This window comes from Etheostoma cragini, chromosome 15 (assembly GCF_013103735.1).
Source record: "Etheostoma cragini isolate CJK2018 chromosome 15, CSU_Ecrag_1.0, whole genome shotgun sequence".
Lineage (NCBI taxonomy): Eukaryota > Metazoa > Chordata > Actinopteri > Perciformes > Percidae > Etheostoma > Etheostoma cragini.
The window spans coordinates 3,227,868-3,245,984 of NC_048421.1; the positions used below are offsets into that span (position 1 = coordinate 3,227,868).

The 18,117-nt window shown below is 42.6% G+C and overlaps 2 protein-coding genes across 2 annotated transcripts; one reads left to right on the forward strand and one right to left on the reverse strand.

Moving 5' to 3' along the window:
- The first annotated feature begins 684 nt into the window (after positions 1–684).
- LOC117957462 (ADP-ribosylation factor-binding protein GGA1-like) lies at positions 685–9,129 on the forward strand. Its single transcript, XM_034893220.1, has 17 exons — positions 685–789; positions 1,774–1,858; positions 2,206–2,281; positions 2,661–2,759; positions 2,921–3,044; positions 3,605–3,705; positions 3,909–3,989; positions 4,372–4,509; positions 4,629–4,710; positions 5,487–5,600; positions 5,764–5,916; positions 6,018–6,091; positions 6,275–6,462; positions 7,216–7,418; positions 7,527–7,696; positions 7,820–7,930; positions 8,590–9,129. The coding sequence occupies exons 1-17, from the start codon at positions 747–749 to the stop codon at positions 8,698–8,700; spliced, it is 1,953 nt and encodes a 650-aa protein (XP_034749111.1). The 5' UTR covers positions 685–746; the 3' UTR covers positions 8,701–9,129.
- Positions 9,130–9,982: 853 nt separating this feature from the next.
- On the reverse strand, positions 9,983–17,595 carry LOC117957464 (probable ATP-dependent RNA helicase DDX17). The gene is made up of 13 exons (XM_034893222.1): positions 17,175–17,595; positions 16,855–17,014; positions 16,602–16,698; positions 16,371–16,504; positions 16,195–16,260; positions 15,665–15,806; positions 15,358–15,518; positions 15,022–15,194; positions 14,642–14,752; positions 14,316–14,377; positions 14,138–14,197; positions 11,421–11,657; positions 9,983–11,170 (listed from the first exon to the last, which is right to left on the reverse strand). The coding sequence occupies exons 1-13, from the start codon at positions 17,222–17,224 to the stop codon at positions 10,674–10,676; spliced, it is 1,950 nt and encodes a 649-aa protein (XP_034749113.1). The 5' UTR covers positions 17,225–17,595; the 3' UTR covers positions 9,983–10,673.
- Between the last annotated feature and the right edge of the window lie 522 nt (positions 17,596–18,117).

Here is an 18,117-nt window from a genome sequence, read left to right on the forward strand (position 1 = left end):
ACAGGCAATTTGCCGATTTAAATCCTCCGTCACAGTTATTGCCTTAGTTTAAGCCTACAACAAACCATAAACACTGGAAAAGTTTTGTCAGTCGTCAGTAAAGTTTAAATAAGCACTTCCGGCCAAACAAGTTAGAAAACTAAAGCAGCATTAACTTTCGCGGCTACAAAAATTAGAACTAAGAGGCAAACCGTGACGTGTTTATGGATTATACCAAAGTAAGCGTACCTTGGTTCAACATGTTCTCAAATAGGCACATATTGGTGGTGAAGACGCGAACTAAATTGCCTGCTTTTAATTTGAAGGAGTTTGATTCCGGTTTGCTCACTTGACTCTGGTTTCCAATCATAGAAATTGAATTACTAGAATTGTTATTTTCTCTGTTTACGCTTAATGAGCTTGTGTGGCTAAAATGCAACATTGATTTACAAATTACACTAAACAAATAATTATAATACACATAATGACAACTCTCGTGAAGATGTTAGTTTAAAAGAGAGCAATGTGTGTAATGCATTACACCAGTAGGCCTACACTTAAACATCAACCATGATTATTATATGCAAATTAAAAACAAATACGGCAAAGTGTTTACACATTGTATGTAGACAGAGTACAAATATCTTCAAAATCCTTGGTTTGAAATGTAAAATGTTTCTTCTATGCCCTCTAGTTCTGAGTCTCTTCTGCCATTACGTGCCCTGCGTCCGTCGCGAGACCAGCGCATATACATAAATCTCGCAGTGATGGCTGCGCCTCCCGATACCGAGAGTTTGGAGTCTCGTATCAGTGAGTATTTAAAACGTAACGTTATTCAACCGAGCAAGTGTTTTCTGGACAACCGGACACTCACAAATAATTATCCGCAAGTTGTTGTAGATGAGACGACAGCTCACCACACGTGTCTGCAGAGGGGGCTCGGACCCTGCCGCCACATCCAGGATGCTAACGTTAGCTCCGGAGCTGCTGTGCCTGCCAGCTGTCAACACACAACACAGGCTAACTTACACAGCCAGCTGTAGCTAGCTTTAGCTTTACGGCTCGATGGCTTAACTAGCCAGGTAGTGGGCGACAAGTTCACGTGAGGATGGGCGATATTATTCACCGAGGTTAGACTATGATTAGGGCATAGCTATGGCCTCGTAAGAAAGTTCTAGACGAGCGAGACAGTGACACAGTGTGACTACCGACAGCCAGCTAGCCACAGGGACCTTAGCACCTGCCCTATACATTTCTCTGCACTTTGGCATGCTGGGGTAATGTGACAGAGGATTTTAATTTGAAACCACGGATTCACCGGGGAAGCATGTGACATGTTAGGCTTTATTGTGAAAAGCTTAAACATTTTGACTCAACATTTACATCTGTAAAGGTATTTTGGTTGTAAATATTGATGCTAGCTGCCGTCTTAACTAACTTTTCTGCTAGCTCAAATGAGAAAGGCGACTTTAAAAATCAAATGTATTATTATTATTATTATAATACCAACAGAAAAATACCCTAGGTTATAATGCTTTAGTTGCTGTTCTGTTGAATTATATTCAGAGGTGTTTCAAAAATATGGAACCCAAATGGACATAAAAAGACTGCATTAGTTTTAGATGGAGAAGTAGTGTCTGAACAGGTGGACTGATACATAATTTAACAGTAACCAACACCTCCGACATACTGCATGTATTCTAATACCAGAATAATTACAGTGATATAATGCAGTAAAGCTGAACTAACATGCATCTCCACTGTTGTCTTGCATCCCATTTTCTAACATTTCAGACAGAGCCACCAACCCGCTGAACAGAGACACCGACTGGAGTAGCATACATGCCTTCTGTGACCAGCTCAACAATGATTTGGAGGGGTAAGAGGACATTTTCTTTGTGCTTCATACATCAATTGTGTTCTGATTGTTGCTGATCCGAGTTTCTTCATCCTGGAGACCCCGGCTGTGGTAGTGGTTATCTTTTCAACCAAAGACGTTTCCCTGATTAATTTTAAAATCAATGAAATCCTTCCTCTTTGTTAACTTAACTTTGAATGTAAATTCACATATGTACAGTTTTCAATACAATACCTGCATGTGCTAAGTACAAATTAAGATCGATATCTTGCTCAGCACTACTTTCAGCCCAGTTTATCCCACTTGCATTCCCTCACTTCCCCTCAACTGCTCTGGACATTCAGTTTGGTTTGTGACTTGTGTTCCAGACCTCAGCTGGCCACCAGGCTCCTGGCCCACAAGATCCAGTCCCCACAGGAGTGGGAGGCCATGCAGGCCCTGCTGGTGAGTTCAGATCTAACACTGAATCAGCTGCCTCCGTACTGCTAATCCTAGTTTTCAGAGAAAATGTTAAGTTTTTTTACTACTTTACGAAGCCTCTGCTAGTTTTCTACCCTACCAATCATACAGATATTTAAATTTTGGTTTTTAGACTTTCTATTATTTTACTGCTTTAAGATTTCAACTGTTGGCAGATTTCATCCACACATCTTCATCTTCATTATTCATATTGTCGGGATTATACAGTAGTAATGTAAAAAGAAACCTAAATTCACCTTAACGGTTTGTCTAAATAGGACATAAACAGTTTTAGATGACATTTTAGAGCATGATATTGTCCTTTTCAAATTGTTTAATTTTTTGCATTGTATTTCTTGTCTAGGTTCTGGAGACGTGTATGAAAAACTGTGGGAAAAGGTTTCACAGTGAAGTGGGAAAGTTCCGTTTTCTCAATGAACTCATCAAAGTAGTTTCTCCAAAGGTAAGACACTCTGTGTCTGTCTGAGTCCATCTATGTTTGACAGTTTATTTTATTTTAATCACGTCTGCTGTGTGTAAATCACTCGGTTGTTGTCTGCAATTTCCCCACTGTGGGACAAATAAAGGTTTTCTTATCTTATCTTTTCTAAATCCCTCACTCAGTACCTGGGCTCCCGGTCACCAGAGCCAGTAAAAAAGAAGGTTTTGGAGTTGATCTTTAGCTGGACTTTGGGGTTACCCGAGGAGGCCAAGATCTCAGATGCCTATCAGATGCTGAGGAAACAAGGTGGGAGGCTAACTTCCAAAGTTGTTTGAAGGCAAAAAAAGGTTGCAGCCACAGTCACTTATTAAAGCTTTAGTGCGTATCTTTTTGATGTTAATAAACGCCCATTACATTCAAGCCATTGCCAAATGAGTTGCTACAAAGCTAATTAAGACCATCAACTCCACACAACTTTCTCTGTATTTCTCAGTGTGGCTGTGTTCAGAAGATTGTGGCGTCCGGGGACTTTTGCATGCAGAAAATCAAGTGAAGATAATTCTCTTTTCTGAAGAGTCCATGTTTTTTTAATCCTCCATGTCCTCCTTAAAATCTAGCAACTGCATGGCGGTGGGTGGGGAGGGGGTACGATCTGGAGGCTTATATCATGTGGACAGGTTTGTAGTCCTTACTTAGAATTCCTTATCGGGGCAACAGAAACTGCGCACTATAACTTTAAGATTAACTTAGTTCAGTTATTTACATAGTAATAATGGCTAAAGCAATGTATAATAATTACAGTGATAAGTAATGATTGGAAGCATTTAACTGTTTTTTTTCTCCCTTTTTCTGTGTTTGTAAATCAGGTATCATTAAACAAGACCCAGAGCTGGCACCTGACAAACTACTGAACCTCCCTCCACCCAGACCCAAGAATGCGATTTTTGAGGACGAGGAGAAGTCAAAAGTAAAGACTTGTCTGTTAAAAGAAAAACAATCTCAATAATGAAAAGATGCTTTCCAACACAAGAATAAAATGTGACTTGAGCCAGTTTCCTACCCACTGTGCATGTTGTCTTGATTGTGCTTGTATTCCCTTTGGGGTTTTCTAAATTCTGTTGACTCATTTTTCACCATGGCAACGCTGCCTGTCTCTCCCTTCTTTGTCAGATGTTGTCTCGCCTGCTGAATAGCTCGCACCCTGATGACCTAAAAGCTGCCAACAAACTCATCAAGGAAATGGTCCAAGAGGTAAACTGGTTTCCTTCTCCTCCTTCATACTCCTTTTTATAAATTACACCTTTCTGTTCTACATGGACTGCATATTCACTTTTAAGGGCTACATTCTTGATTCTTTTTTTTTTTTTTTAAGTGATTTTTGAGAAAAGGAGTTAAATACCAGAGTGCCACACTGGTGGCAGAAAAATGAGCTCATTGAGGAAGTGGGTTGGTTACCTTGGAGGGAGTTGTGTTTTGAAATGGCCTCTCCCCGTTGGCTGTGTTTTTGTGTTGCTATTTTAGGTTTCAGCAGCTTGCTTCATGCATGTTTCATTTACATACGCAACATGCACATGTTTGTGGTCACGTCCCGCTATGTGTGCCGTTCTAGATTTTTGTCTCTCGTCTGTCGCAGGATCAGAAGCGAGCAGAGAAAGTGTCAAAGCGGGTGAACACCATACAGGAGGTGAAGGAGAGCGTCGCTCTGCTCTCGCAGCTTCTGCAGGACTACGACAGCACCGCCGACAATCAGAGCAACGCCGAACTCTTACAGGTGAACTCAAAGATGCTTTTGATCAGAGGGAGATCAAGACCGTTCAGTGTACAGAGGCAGACATTCGATTTCGAAGGTATTTAATATAGTGTGTTATGTGTGTGTGTGTGTGTGGCCAGGACCTGTACCAGCGCTGTGAGAAAATGAGACCAACACTGTTCCGACTGGCAAGTGATACGGAGGACAACGACGAGGCTCTGGGTGAGCATTACTTTTATTCATCTGCTATTATTTTTCATGATTTATTTGCTGTAGAAATATCTTTCGCTCTACTAGACCTCAGCAGGCTGAGCAAAAGACAATAAAGGTAATTGATTGAAACGTTAAACTGTTGTTGTTTTTTTATCTTTCATCTTAGAGGCTTCCAATAAGACACTAAACTCTGCCTTGTGTCTGATAAGAGCATCAGAGACGTGCCCACAATAAAGAAAAGATACATAAGAGCTATGAATCATTAAAAGCTGATGCCAATCAGCGTTAAAGCATATATTACCACACTCTTTAGATACACATTAAGTGTCTTTACTGCCTTCGTCCTCCATGAATCTTTGATATCCAGCACTGCCGCTTCTTTCATTATTTCATGACCCATTTGCAATTCACTGTAAAATATCAAAAAATACAGAAAAACTTGGTTGGATAATTACAGCTGACTTATTGAAGAAACTTTGCCTTTATTTCTCCTCAAGCCCATAGAGTTGCGGGTCACTGTATTCCCTAGTAACCATCCATCCATCCATCCATCTATTTATTTATTTATGGAAACCAGTGCTGGCTTTCACCAAATCTCTTATCCAATACGTGTAGGCAGCGTTCCTTTACCTCTGCGTGAAAGATTTTTGCATACAAAATTTTTTGGGTTCTGATTTGTTTTCTAAGCTCCGGTCCACCCCGCTGCCCAGCAGGACAGACATCACTTTAGACATTTCTTGTAACACTGAAAACAATAAGCAGTATTTTCTCGTGTCTTCCCACAGCGGAGATCCTGCAGGCCAACGACAGCCTGACTCACATCATCAACCAGTACAAGCAGCAGGTGAAGGGAGAAATAGTAAACGGCAACAACACATTCAACGCACAGAAACAAACAGGTGGGTGGAGCACTGAGCACAGAAACACGTTACGAGTGTGTCAATAGATATTGAGTTTTTAATACAGAAACATTTGTAGATTAAAAACTTTCTGGTGTTTGTTTTTGGTCTTTTTTTTATTTATTTAGTTTTAAATCCACTGGGTTAAATCCATTTCTCACAGGTGGAGGGACAGCACTGCTAGATCTGTCAGGATTGGACACATCGCCACAGTCGCCTCCGTCCTTCCCAGAGTTCCCCACTCCAACAGACAGCCTCAACGCCCCTTCGCAGGAGATGAGGATCAGTCTCCTCGATGACGAGCTCATGTCACTCGGTAAGTGCACATCCGACACCAATACGCCATAAGCACAATATTAATAGTGATTGTGTGACGTTCTCTAGGAGTTAAACCTAAAGTAGTGCTACTACCAACAGGTTTAAGTGAAGGAACACACGCCTCCAACCCTCACTCCCAGCCTGAGGACTCCACAGCCTGGGACTCCTTCCAGGTAATATTATTATTATTATTATTATTATCTGTTATACTGATGTCATTTGTAAAACTTCTTCACAACTTCTTTATAAAATTCAAGGCAATGGGCATCATTGCTCTTAAAAGGTGCAGTAAGCAATGCTGTGCAAAGATTGTGGCACAGCATTGCCACTATTTAACTCTCACTTTCTACTTGCAGTCCTCTGACAGCAGAGAGACAGACATCCCAGCAGCACCCAGTCTCCTCCTGAGTCCAGACCCGCCCTCCTACTCTCAGCCTCTCTCGTCTGCCTCCACCCCTGGGAACTCGGCTCTGGATGAGCTGGAACTGCTAGGGAAGACACTGATGCAGCAGTCCCTGCCTCCAGAGGGCCTGCAGGTCAAATGGTATTTAACTTCCACTACTGTCACAGTACTGTGGGAAATAACCTCACATTTTAGTTTGATGTGCTTGTCTGGATGTGTAGTTTAAATGGATTATTGCAGTATGGTAGCCCAATGGTTAGCATTGTGGCCTTACAGCAAGTACCAGGCTTGAACCCTGGTCGTCCCAGGCCTTTCTGTGTGGAGTTTGCATGTTCTCCCCGTGTCTGCGTGGGTTTTCTCCGGTTTCCCCCACCACTTAAAACATGTTTCTCTGCCGAACTGCTGGTGAGCATCTGGCGTCGTAAGGCTGCCGTGCATCACCCTGGTGGGTGACACACACAGGGTAAGCCTCCCCCGTAGCGCTTTGAGTGTCTATGATAAAGCTCTATTTAAGTATAATGAATTAATTATTGAAGTAGCAGCTGATGTTGGTAAAGGATTTCTGTCTAGTTTTCAAACATCGGACACTCCTAGAACCCAGCTACTGTACTCTATACTGATCAGAGCAACAACAGTTATCTGCTTTTAATGTTTTCCTCACATTTTCATTCTGGCTGTTCTTTAGGTAACTCTTGGTTGCCTGCATGGCTCAAAATGCCCCTTAGAGGTTTTGTGCCCTTATGCACTTAATTAAAGGGGAATTTTTCTTTTTAAAATTGGCAAGTCTTTAAATTCAAGATACAATATTGAAGGGAGATATTGTAACATTACATTTATAAAGCTTCAATTACAAGCGCGCACACACAAGTGAATTGTTTACTTATCTGTCTTTAGGGACAAGCAGCAGTGCAAACCAACTCTGAGAGATCTCCAGAGCAAGTCTGGCCACAACATTACCCCGAACCCCATCCCAACCTTCGCCGCTGAACCTCCGCCACTTCTCCTCAACTCCCAGCCCAGTCCCACTCACAGTGAGACTCCTTCTGCAGAAGTCACGCTGACTGATGTTTTTGTACCGCTAGAATCCATTAAGCCCAGTAAGTGAGCTTGATGGCTTCATGCTTCTGTGCACCTAGAAAGTACAGAATGATATGCTCAGCTCCTCTTCTCTCTCGCCTCTGTCTCTCTGTCCTTTCTTTCTCCAGGTAGTCTGTTACCTGTGACTGTGTTTGACGGACACAGTCTGCGGGTTCTCTTTCACTTTGCCCGCGACTCGCCTCCGTCTCGTCCTGACGTGCTGGTGGTGATCATCTCCATGTTGTCATCTGCTCCTGTCCCCGTCACAAACATAAACTTCCACACCACGGCTCCAAAGGTCAGCAGTGAGACACCTCAAGGCCTTCGTCTCCCATTAGATACAGTTGTTACTGAACCACTGCAGCCGATTAATTGTCTCAGTGAAGAAAGAATGTTTTTTTGTTTCATTTCTCAACTGTAGTCTATGGCAGTGAAGCTGCAGACTCCATCAGGAACAGAGCTCCCAGCTTTCAACCCCATCCTTCAACCTGCTGCTGTCACACAGATCCTGCTGCTGGCCAACCCAAACAAGGTACGCACCGATTTTTACCTGTTCTAGACATCACGTTTCTCCCTTAAAAGAACCTCCCCTGTGCGTCTATACTGCATGAAAATTACATTCCACTGGACTTAAATTCCTCAAGCAGGACAGTAACCAGAAAGTCTTCCTGTATGAGGGTTTCTTATGCTGTACAGATTGTAAAAGCCCCTTGATTGGTTGGTTTTAAGTGTCTTAATGTTATTAATTTTTCACAATTAGATATGTAGACACTCTGCCGACAACTACAGCAAGAAATGGAAAGTTTTTGAAAGAAAATAATCCCTGGAAAAACACACTACCCTGCAAACATCACTTTACAGTTGTCTTCGCAGGCTGGGACAGTATGTGTTGTCAGAATGAGCAGAGTATGTCAAGCCACAGCTCAGCTTGATTCTAAGTTGCATCATTAAAAAAGTGACACTACCAAGTAGAAGAAATTAAATTGCATCCAATACTATGTAGAAACAAGAATGGAAAAAATACAAAAGAAAATGATTTTACTACCTCCGGTCCAGGGAGCTGGGGAAGTCACAATGGCAGTGATCAGTCTGTAGTTATCCTGTTGTATCTCCGAGTAGTGCTTCTGACTCATGACTGTAAGATAGGTTCAGAGGACTCTAATTCTTTCTACCTCTTTGTTTGTGCTTCAGGAGAAAGTGCAGCTGCAGTACAGACTAACCTTCACCATGGGAGAGCTGGAGCACAGTGAGAGTGGCAGTCTAGAACAGTTTCCTCCTCCAGAGACGTGGGGTGACCTATAGCATTTAAACACAACCACAACCTGACAGACTCTCGCTTTCAGGCTCAGCTTCCTTCCTAAACCAACTCAACGAGCTGCATACGCCCGATTTCCTTTTTAAACACATTGTACTTTCTTTAATAGGTATTGATTATTTCCCTTGGATCACGCTCAGTGTAACGTGCGTATGCTTTGTTCTAAATGAATCAAGGTCTTGTCTGCTGTATGTGGCTGCTTTTAAGACAGACCTTCAACATGCTTTCCCAAAGTTGTTGCAGTCTTTTCATATTTTCTTTTCATTTTGACAGTGCTGAGGGAAAAAAAACTATATCAAAAGTGTGCATATTTTGCTCTCCTGGCGTGAGTTTGAATCAATTATCAGTTGCATTTACCCTCACCTCTGCATGCTCTTTTGACATGGGACAGACTGCTTGCGAAATCCGGCACACCAGAAGAGAAAGGACGTCACCATTATACACAGCTCAGCTCTTAGTTTGCAAAACAAAGCTATACTTGATCAACGTTTTGTTGTATTTTGTGTTGACTGTATAGAGAGCACTCAATTTCTTTCGCATTGACCGATTTCACTATATGATTTGCACAGATTCTTTTTTTGATTGTACTGGTTTCCTATCTTTTCCTCATCTTGTGTTAAGAACATTTACTGTAACATGAGGTGTGTATCGTCTGCCATATGTGCCTACTTTGCAGTTCTTACATTTAACTTGTGGTGTGTTAGAATGGATTTTTTTCTCATCCGTTACAGTTGTCAGTCATATTGTCTGCAGTTTGTCTGAGATACAAATCATATCACATTATAACCTTAAATTCTTAATATATTCAAAACATTTTCAGTAGGGTGTAGGTTACATTTTGACTGATCTTTTCTTTAGCTTGTGATTTTAAGAATTGAAACCTCATGCGAACTGAGATGAGCCCAGGTGCTCTTTAGCACAGTGTTTGTCTCAAAACACGTTTAACTTGTTTCTACAGTCTGCGATGCATGTCAGCCACGCTGAAGAGTTCCTCCTCCCACAGGCTCTCGATCACATTCCGCTGCACTAATCTCCAATAAGACTGCTTTATAAATACCAATGATCGCAGTCCTGTTATCTACATTTGACTTGTGCAATGTGCAAGAGCAAAACACTGGTAAACTACTCCAAATGGGTAATAAAGTTTTTTTTCTTTTTTCTTGGTGACCTGGAAGCCTTTTTGTGTTCTGTTGTCACATGAAGACAAAATACTTAGAGCTACCTGATTCCATGGATTTTAGTGTCAAGGATTTCAAGACAACACAGTGCTACAATACAGAGCTTTATTAAACTGTAAAAATGGGACTTAGTATTAGCTAGGAAAATCTCAATCACTGCTTCAAAGACTGGTAATTATCTGAAGAAGGTTATCTAATCTACAGTGGAGTCTTGATAAACACACTTGTCTAATTTATATGTGACTTTAACTGCAGCCATAGATACACAAAGCCCCAGAGTTGCCTCTGTGTAGCCAAAATTATCTATGTATCAAAAGAAGGAAAACTAAAAATCCCTTTATGGAAAACCAGTTTTTTTCTTAATTGGGCTGAAACTACACCAGGACCTCCATATTTTCTTTTAAATCAATTAAAATTTATCGTGTAGCTTACAAACACAAAAATAAAGATATTGAATCTAAACCACAAACAAGCTTTTATACAAGAATTAACTTCAGCACCTACCTGTGATACACCTAAAGGGGGAAAGTACTTCACAAACCATGTGTGACCGCTCACATAAAGAAGTTCACAATACAAAAACAGCATGTTTGTACGAACCAATTTTAAGTCAAATGACACAGCCTAGCTTCTGTCACACTAAATAATGTTGATTAATAAAGAAAAAGTCAAAAACTAAAAGTGTTGCCCAGCTAATAAACAAACTGGGAACCAGTCTAAATGAAACCATATCTTGATTTTGAGTGTGTGCATGCGCGTGTTTGACTGATGCACAGATCACATTACTTTCGGCCTGATGGAGGGGGTGGCTGTGGAGGAGCAAACGGGAAGGGCGAGTGCCCCATCAGGCCCACCATGGGCTGGGGAGGGTTGAACTGCTTGGCCATCAGAGGCTGGGGGCCGGCTGAAGAAGGTGGGGCCTGCCCTACTCCACCACCCCCCGACCCAGAGCTGCCCCTAGAGCTGCTGTACTGACTACTGCTGCTGCTGTTGTTATTATTCTGATACTGGTCGTATGAGTTGGAGCTGGAGCTGGAGCCATAGCTGCGTCCTCCGTCCCTGCTGCTGCGATCCCTGTGAGAAGAGGAAGATGAGGAGGAGCGTTCCCGGTCCCGGCTGCTTCCTCTACGGCTATCTCGGCCATAGCTGCTGCTGCTGCGGGTGTCTTTGGCGCTGCTACCGCCTCCACCCACAGAACCCATTCGCCGGTCACACGTGTCCTGGAACATCAGGTTGGGATTGTTAGAATTGGAGCTGCCACGAAAACGAAGCCGGCCACCTGGAGGTTAAAAAAAAGAAGAAGATAGAGAGCATATAACGCAATCAAACTGCTATGTTTGACTAGTCACTACATCTTTATCAGTCAAGTGTATACGCTCATACTAAAGACATTAGGAAAGATTAAAACTAGAATTCCCTCAAAAAACATCAAAACTGATTCCTCTTTGATGGTGAGATCTCAGCGGCTAAATTATTTAGCCGCTATATCAATTATGATGTAATCTGATCCATCAGGAAGTGCCTCTCACCCCCTCCGCCTCCTCCCCGTCCAGTATCAACTAGCTGCAGCAGTTTGGGATTGATGGCCTGGCGGGCCTCCTCCAGCACGCGGATCAGCTCGCGGGCCTGGCGGAGGTTCCCCGGAGTGAAGAAGGTGTAGGCGGTGCCTTTGTTGGTGCTGCGGGCTGTACGACCAATGCGATGGATGTAGTCCTCCGATGAGTTGGGATAGTCATAATTGATGACAAACTTGACATCCTCCACATCTTTTGACATTTGAGCCAGTAGAGGTTGAGGATGGGGGTGTGACGAGATCCGTTACAGGGATGGAAAAGACAAACACAAAAGTCAGAACAAAACTAACACCGCTTGATTCAATCAAGTTACTCCCTTAATGAATTTTAAGTTTTGTGCCTTTGGAACTGGGAACACTTAGACAGACAATACCTGCAAGACACCTATATTCCTCTGAAAGCACTTACTTACCCATTAAATGAAGAAACTGTTTACTGTCTACAATACACAATTAAGAAATGAATTTACTTACCATGCCAATTACACAAGAGTGCTATGTAAGGCTGTATTAGAGATTTAGTGATGCCCCCCCCCCCCTTAACCATCACCAGTCCTGGGAGGTCTGCAGGGGCAGGAGGAGAGAGCACAGGACAAAAGCAGTCCCTTCAACCACCTCGCCACTCCTCCAAAACACTCCCAAAGCTGGAAACTGTCCGGGCCAGAGCTCCAGCTGGACTGTGCTGGGATGCTGTTTTTGGAGTTTGGGCTGTTTTTACCACAAGGTGATGGGAAGAGAGGCCTTACTGGATTCTTTCATGTAAAGAATCCTAAATTCATGTAAAGGACCTTACATTCTTTTAAGAAGAAATTCTTCTCCCATTTCTTACATTAGTGGGTGAAAGTTACAAATCACTTTATTGTCTTAATGTAGAGGGGTGGAAGTGGTAGATTTTTTCTCTTTGGCTTTGATTAGAGTGGCTTGTTCCAAATGCCTCCATGGTCACTTCCAATGCCAGTGATATCAACGAGTTTAGTAACAAGAAACTGATTCTAAGGAGAAGCCTTGTGGATGTGTTCTGTAAGAGGGATCTGAGAGCGGGCTCTGCCAGGGAATTTGAGTCCTGACAGTTCGTGCTAGTCCTTCTGACTAGTTAAAGCAGAAATAACAGTAGATTTAGGGACAGGGGGCAATGGTTAAATAAAGGGTTGGGGTCTGCAATGGTTTAAAGAAAACAACAAGAAGATAATAGAAGCCAGGATGGGAGGTTGAAGGAGTATGTTTGGTAAAAAGAAGCAGAGAAAAGAGACGAATGAGAGACAGAAGGAAACAATTAAGAAATTAGCAAAAGACAGGGAGAAGTGATAATGAGAAAACGACAGCAGGGAAAAAAGAGATGATGTTTTATAGAGGCAGAGAAATTGAGTGAAAGAAAGGACAGAAAGGAAAAGGAGGTAGGGGAATTGTTTATAGAGAGGTGGCTCCTCCAGGCCAGGACTCCTGCCAGCCAGGACCAGACATGACGTCCGCAGAGGGAGAGGCCGGCCGGCACAGCCAGTGGTGGGGGGTGTCAGGGGCTGGCATCAGGGGGCAGTTCAGAGGGGAGACTCCAGCATAGCCGTCCATACCCGGCTTTGGCTGCTTTCCACCCTCACTTCCTGGAAGTTGTCTCTTTCTCTGTCTTCTCGTAACGCACCACTGTTTCTCGGCTTCACACAACTTCAGTATGATCTATCAAACTGATCTGCAGGACCAATTTAGGTCAAAAATGTGGTTAGTCCAACGTTTGATATTGGGAATGGAAATGGATCTCCTCAAGGAATGTGCAGAACTTTCTTAACTCACCTCCTATCAGAATAAATACAGAAATATATAAAACGTTGTTAAAAATGATCTAAGTCTGAGTCTCTGAGTTAATTTGATTAGTGGTGCGTCACTTTGATGATGGCATGGCTGAGGGGGAGCCCGCCCTCCTTCATACCCCCCTCTTTGCCCCCTTGACTGACAGCCGCCCCTGACCCTGGATCAAATTTGGAAGCCCAGCAGCACTCCGCGCTCGCACACTCCCCCCCCCCCCCCCCCCCCCCCCCCCCCCCTCGTCGCCCAGCAAGTGTCCTGGAAGGGGGGAAGAGTTTTGTTTGTGGGCTCTGTTCTAGGTTTTCAGCGGAGATGGCTGAGTCTGGGACTGATTAATCAGGCCGTCTCTCTCTCCCCAAGTCAGCTTTCGATTTGTCATGCCTGAGTCCGGCTGCAGGCTCCCGAGGGCCTGTGTGCTTCTAGTTGCCGAAGGAGAGACTTGGAAACAAAAACAAAAAAAACAAAGAAAACAAAATGAAAAGAAAACAAATGAACATAGAATTAGGGTTAAAGATTGACTGCCATCCTGTAAGGGGCTGCTTCACGAGCCTCACCCCTTACATCTTCACACTTTACTCAACATTATTCCTATGTTCCTGTTGTTTTTATGAGTTATTCAACAGAACAAATCTTTACAGGAAACCCTTCTTCAAATAGGATTTACTTCTAAGGTACACATTTCTCTGAGAAGCGGCTGTCTGCGTTTGTGGTTAACTTTTGATCATAAACCTGCTTGAATAAACATGCAATGAAAGGTCTAATCATTATATGACCATTGTTACAATTATACATATTAACTGGTCAAATGTGTACCATATCAGTGTGTGGTTATACTGAGGAAATGATTTACTTTGCACTTGAGCACACAGGACATACCCAAACCACGTGAAGCCACGTCCGTAGCGATGAGGATGGGAGCCTTGCCGCTACGAAACTCTAAAACACAAGACAAAGAATAGATGGTCAGGTGCTGACCATCATCTTAAAAGAGAAAAAAAAAAGAAAAAAAGGGGCAAAATGCTTTAAGTCGCTGTTGTTCAAATGTTTGTTGTACCTGTTAACACCCAGTCTCTCTCTGGCTGGCTTTTGTCGCCATGAATACACATCGCTGGCCATCTAGAAGAGAGACAAGCCCGTTTTCACATTAATTACCATGTAGTTAATATCACTATGATTTTACATTGTTAATCCCCAAATTGAAATGCATGTATTCCTGTTCCAAGTAACATGTGGGTCATATACAAAACATGTTGACCAAACTGTATTAATCTCATGTTTATTTGGAATAGGGACAGATGCTACAACATAGACATCCCAGCATTTCTTGCTATTGTTGGTTTCCAAAGCCTTTCTCTAGTGTAGAACCCTATCATTACTCACCCATCACGTCTCATCCTGCGTGTGAGATCGTCACATCGTTTCTTGGTCTCCACGAAGATGATGGTCTTGTTTTCTTTCTCAGCCATGATCTCCTCCATCAGCTGGAGCAACCTGAGGAAAGAAAACAAAAAAATAAATGACCAGTTTTAAAATATTTACAAATTACATTCATGTATATCCACCTCACTTACCACTTCAAAAATGGGGCCCACAATCATTAATTTAAGGATTAATAGGAAGGGAAAGACCTCCAGTAAACAGGAACACAACCAAGCAAGAAATTTAACAAAAGGACAAGGGACTTAAATAGTACAGACCAAACTAACTGGAATAAACCAAAGCAGTAAAAGAAAGATCTGATATGTGGCCGGTTTACTTACTTTTGGTCCTTCTCACTATCCATACAGACATCAACTATCTGAAGGATGTTGTGGTTGGCGCTGAGTTCCAGCGCTCCAACATTAATTTGGACATAGTCTTTCAGAAAGTCCTCTGCCAGCTGGCGAACCTCTTTAGGCCAGGTAGCACTCCACATCAGGGTCTGTCGGTCGGGCTGAGCAAAGAGCACACCACATAGACAAAAATAAGTAATGACGGATATTAAAAGGGTTGCAAAAACAAACTAAAACACAATGTATAAGCTGTTAAAGCCAGAATTTCACTGCTGCTAAAACACACAAATAGATTTTCTATAAAAATAAATGTATGAGCTTTACCCTGATCTGGTCCACAATCTTGCGAATCTGGGGTTCAAAACCCATATCCAGCATGCGGTCGGCTTCATCCAGAACCAAGTATGTACAGCATCGCAGGTTGGTCTTTCCAGCCTCAAGGAAGTCAATCAGACGACCTGGAGTGGCAATGCAGATCTCAACACCTAGGAGAGACAAACACAGTAGATCAATGACTAATCTAGTGTCTGGTGCGAAAACAATTGTTAATGCTGACAGAGACAATAAATAAATGTATCATATAGTACTGCGACACAAAACTGTGTTAATGCAAACAGTAAAAACTCCTAACCTCTCTCCAGGTCTCTGATTTGAGGTCCCTTGGGAGCACCCCCATACACACAAGTGCTTTTGATGCGGGACGACTTTCCATAGTCGTATGCCACCTGCTGGACCTGCTGCGCCAGTTCTCTTGTGGGGGCCAGAACCAAGCACTGCAGTGCAGACATATAAGGCCAGAACAATCCACCATTTAGTGTATATTGACACTTTAATGTTGTGTGAAGATGGCAAAGGTGCTCTAAGCGATGTAGGGGGATGTAACTTCTTGTTGAGTATTGTCAAACAAAACGAGGCTAGCTTGCCCCTCCATCATCCCATCCCTATGTGCTGCAACCCCCAAACCCTTTGAATGGGTTATTGGCTGGAACGCTGGAAGACTGTAATGTTTGGTGGTGCAGGTTGGCACCGTTTGTTGTTCGCTGCATGTAAATAGCCTAAAAAACGTGTGCCATCGCTTTAAGTCCCTTTAATATCATTCGTCATGCACTATCCAAAAGCAGATTACTCCTTGATTAGTGTATTCCTTTTGTATTCACGTACAATGGGTCCATCTCCACGCTCCAAGTAGGGCTGATGATTGATGTGCACAATGGCAGGCAGGAGGTACTGTAGAAACAAAAGGGGAGGGGGGTGTCAGTGGATTATGCTGCTGTGTAATTCACCAGTATGCAATGTATTCACCTTTGCAGAGGAACAGAGGAAGACACATGTCTCACCGATAAGGTCTTCCCAGAGCCAGTCTGAGCAATGCCCACCATGTCTCTCCCGCTGAGGGCCAGAGGGAAACCTTGTGCCTGAATGGCTGTGGGCTCCTTGAAATTCTGCTGCATCAGTACATCCAATACATATTCTAGATGGAAAAAAAGACATATTCTGGTAATGATAGATTCAGTTTAGCAGTTGTATTTGCTGTGAATGTGTAGATACCCATGTATGCATGTGCTTACGGGGAAACTGTGCCTGATGGAAGGTAGTGACAGGCTTCGGGCAGCCTGAACCTCGAACAGTGATTTCTTTCTTCCTGCAATACTCCTCAACATCATACTGACAGCACAAGACAACTGAGTGTGTAAAACCACTTAACACCAGCAGTGTAAAGCATTTTTTCTACACTAGAGTCCATCGTTTCATGCCCAAAACAAAAGTTTACACTATTATGTAGGTATATCAGAAGATTTTCCCGTGATATTTCGGGAATACCTGAGTCATTCGCTGTATTTCCGGATGTTCAGTATAAAAGTCCTTTTCAAATTTCGGAAGCTCATCCAGGTCCCATCTCTTCTTTCGCAAACGGTCCCCGGGGTTCCCGAACTTTCTACCCGGTGGTGGGCCGCCTCTGCTGGAGCCGAAACGAGGGCTCCTGCAACATGACGAGACACACAACGTTTAGCTAGCTCTTATGACATTTTTTTGTGCTAGAATATTAATGTTATCACCATTGCAACAAACGCATTAACAACTTTTATAACAAGTAATAGTTTGCGCTAGCTTGCACGGTCCAACGTTGGTTAGCTGCTTACCCTCTGTCACGGCCACGGTCTCGATCTCTGTCTCCGTAAGAACCTCTCATTTTAAGGACACACGCTCTTCTGTGAGAGTTAAATCAGTAATTTAGTGTTGCCTTCCCTTTTCTCGGAGAGGCTGTCCTGGCTGTCGCTTTTGGTTACTGTTTCAGGCCTTGCTTGAAAATCGCCGTAGCTAGCTAGCTAGATATATCCGTCGCGCTCTCTATTTTAGCCAAATGCTTAACGTTACTTAGAACGCTAATGTTAACTGGATGAAGAAACTGTCGCTTTCTTATAGGCTTGTTGAAAGTCAAATGTCACACCGAACCATGTTTTTGGTGCGACGAATTCAACCTTAAGTTAAATTAACATAATTACAAGGCGCAGAAGCTGTACTGTTGTTGTTATTGTTATGCATAGCTCACAGCTTGGAAGCGGAAGCTACCGTGACTGGCTGGCTTCTTAGAAAGTCCCGCCCCTCCTATATGATTGACATGCTCTGTAAATCAAATTTTAGAGTAGAATCTGAAGCAAAAAGGGATCAATTTACATTTGATATTATTTTTGGTTTAAGGATGGCATCTCCTAGTTTTGCATTCATTGGATGTAATACTGTTAGGTACCCATTCCAAATTGTGGTGATCATGCTAGTGTCTGTAAGCCGTCTGAGCAAAAACCTGTCAGAAATGTCTCGTTTGGATTTGTGTTTTATTTCCTTTTTAACACCGACAGGAACCAATTCAGCATAAAAACAAGAGATAATATTTCCAATATACAAATTAAAAAGTGTACAACAGAAATAGAACAGGAGAATATATGAAAACTAAAATATTAAACTAAAGCAACCAAGCAATGCCATTAGTGTCATCATTCGCAGTGCTTAGTTTAACTATTTACAACATTCCTTCCCTTCTGGAATAATATTTCCTCATTTAATATATATTCAGCTTTGTGATTA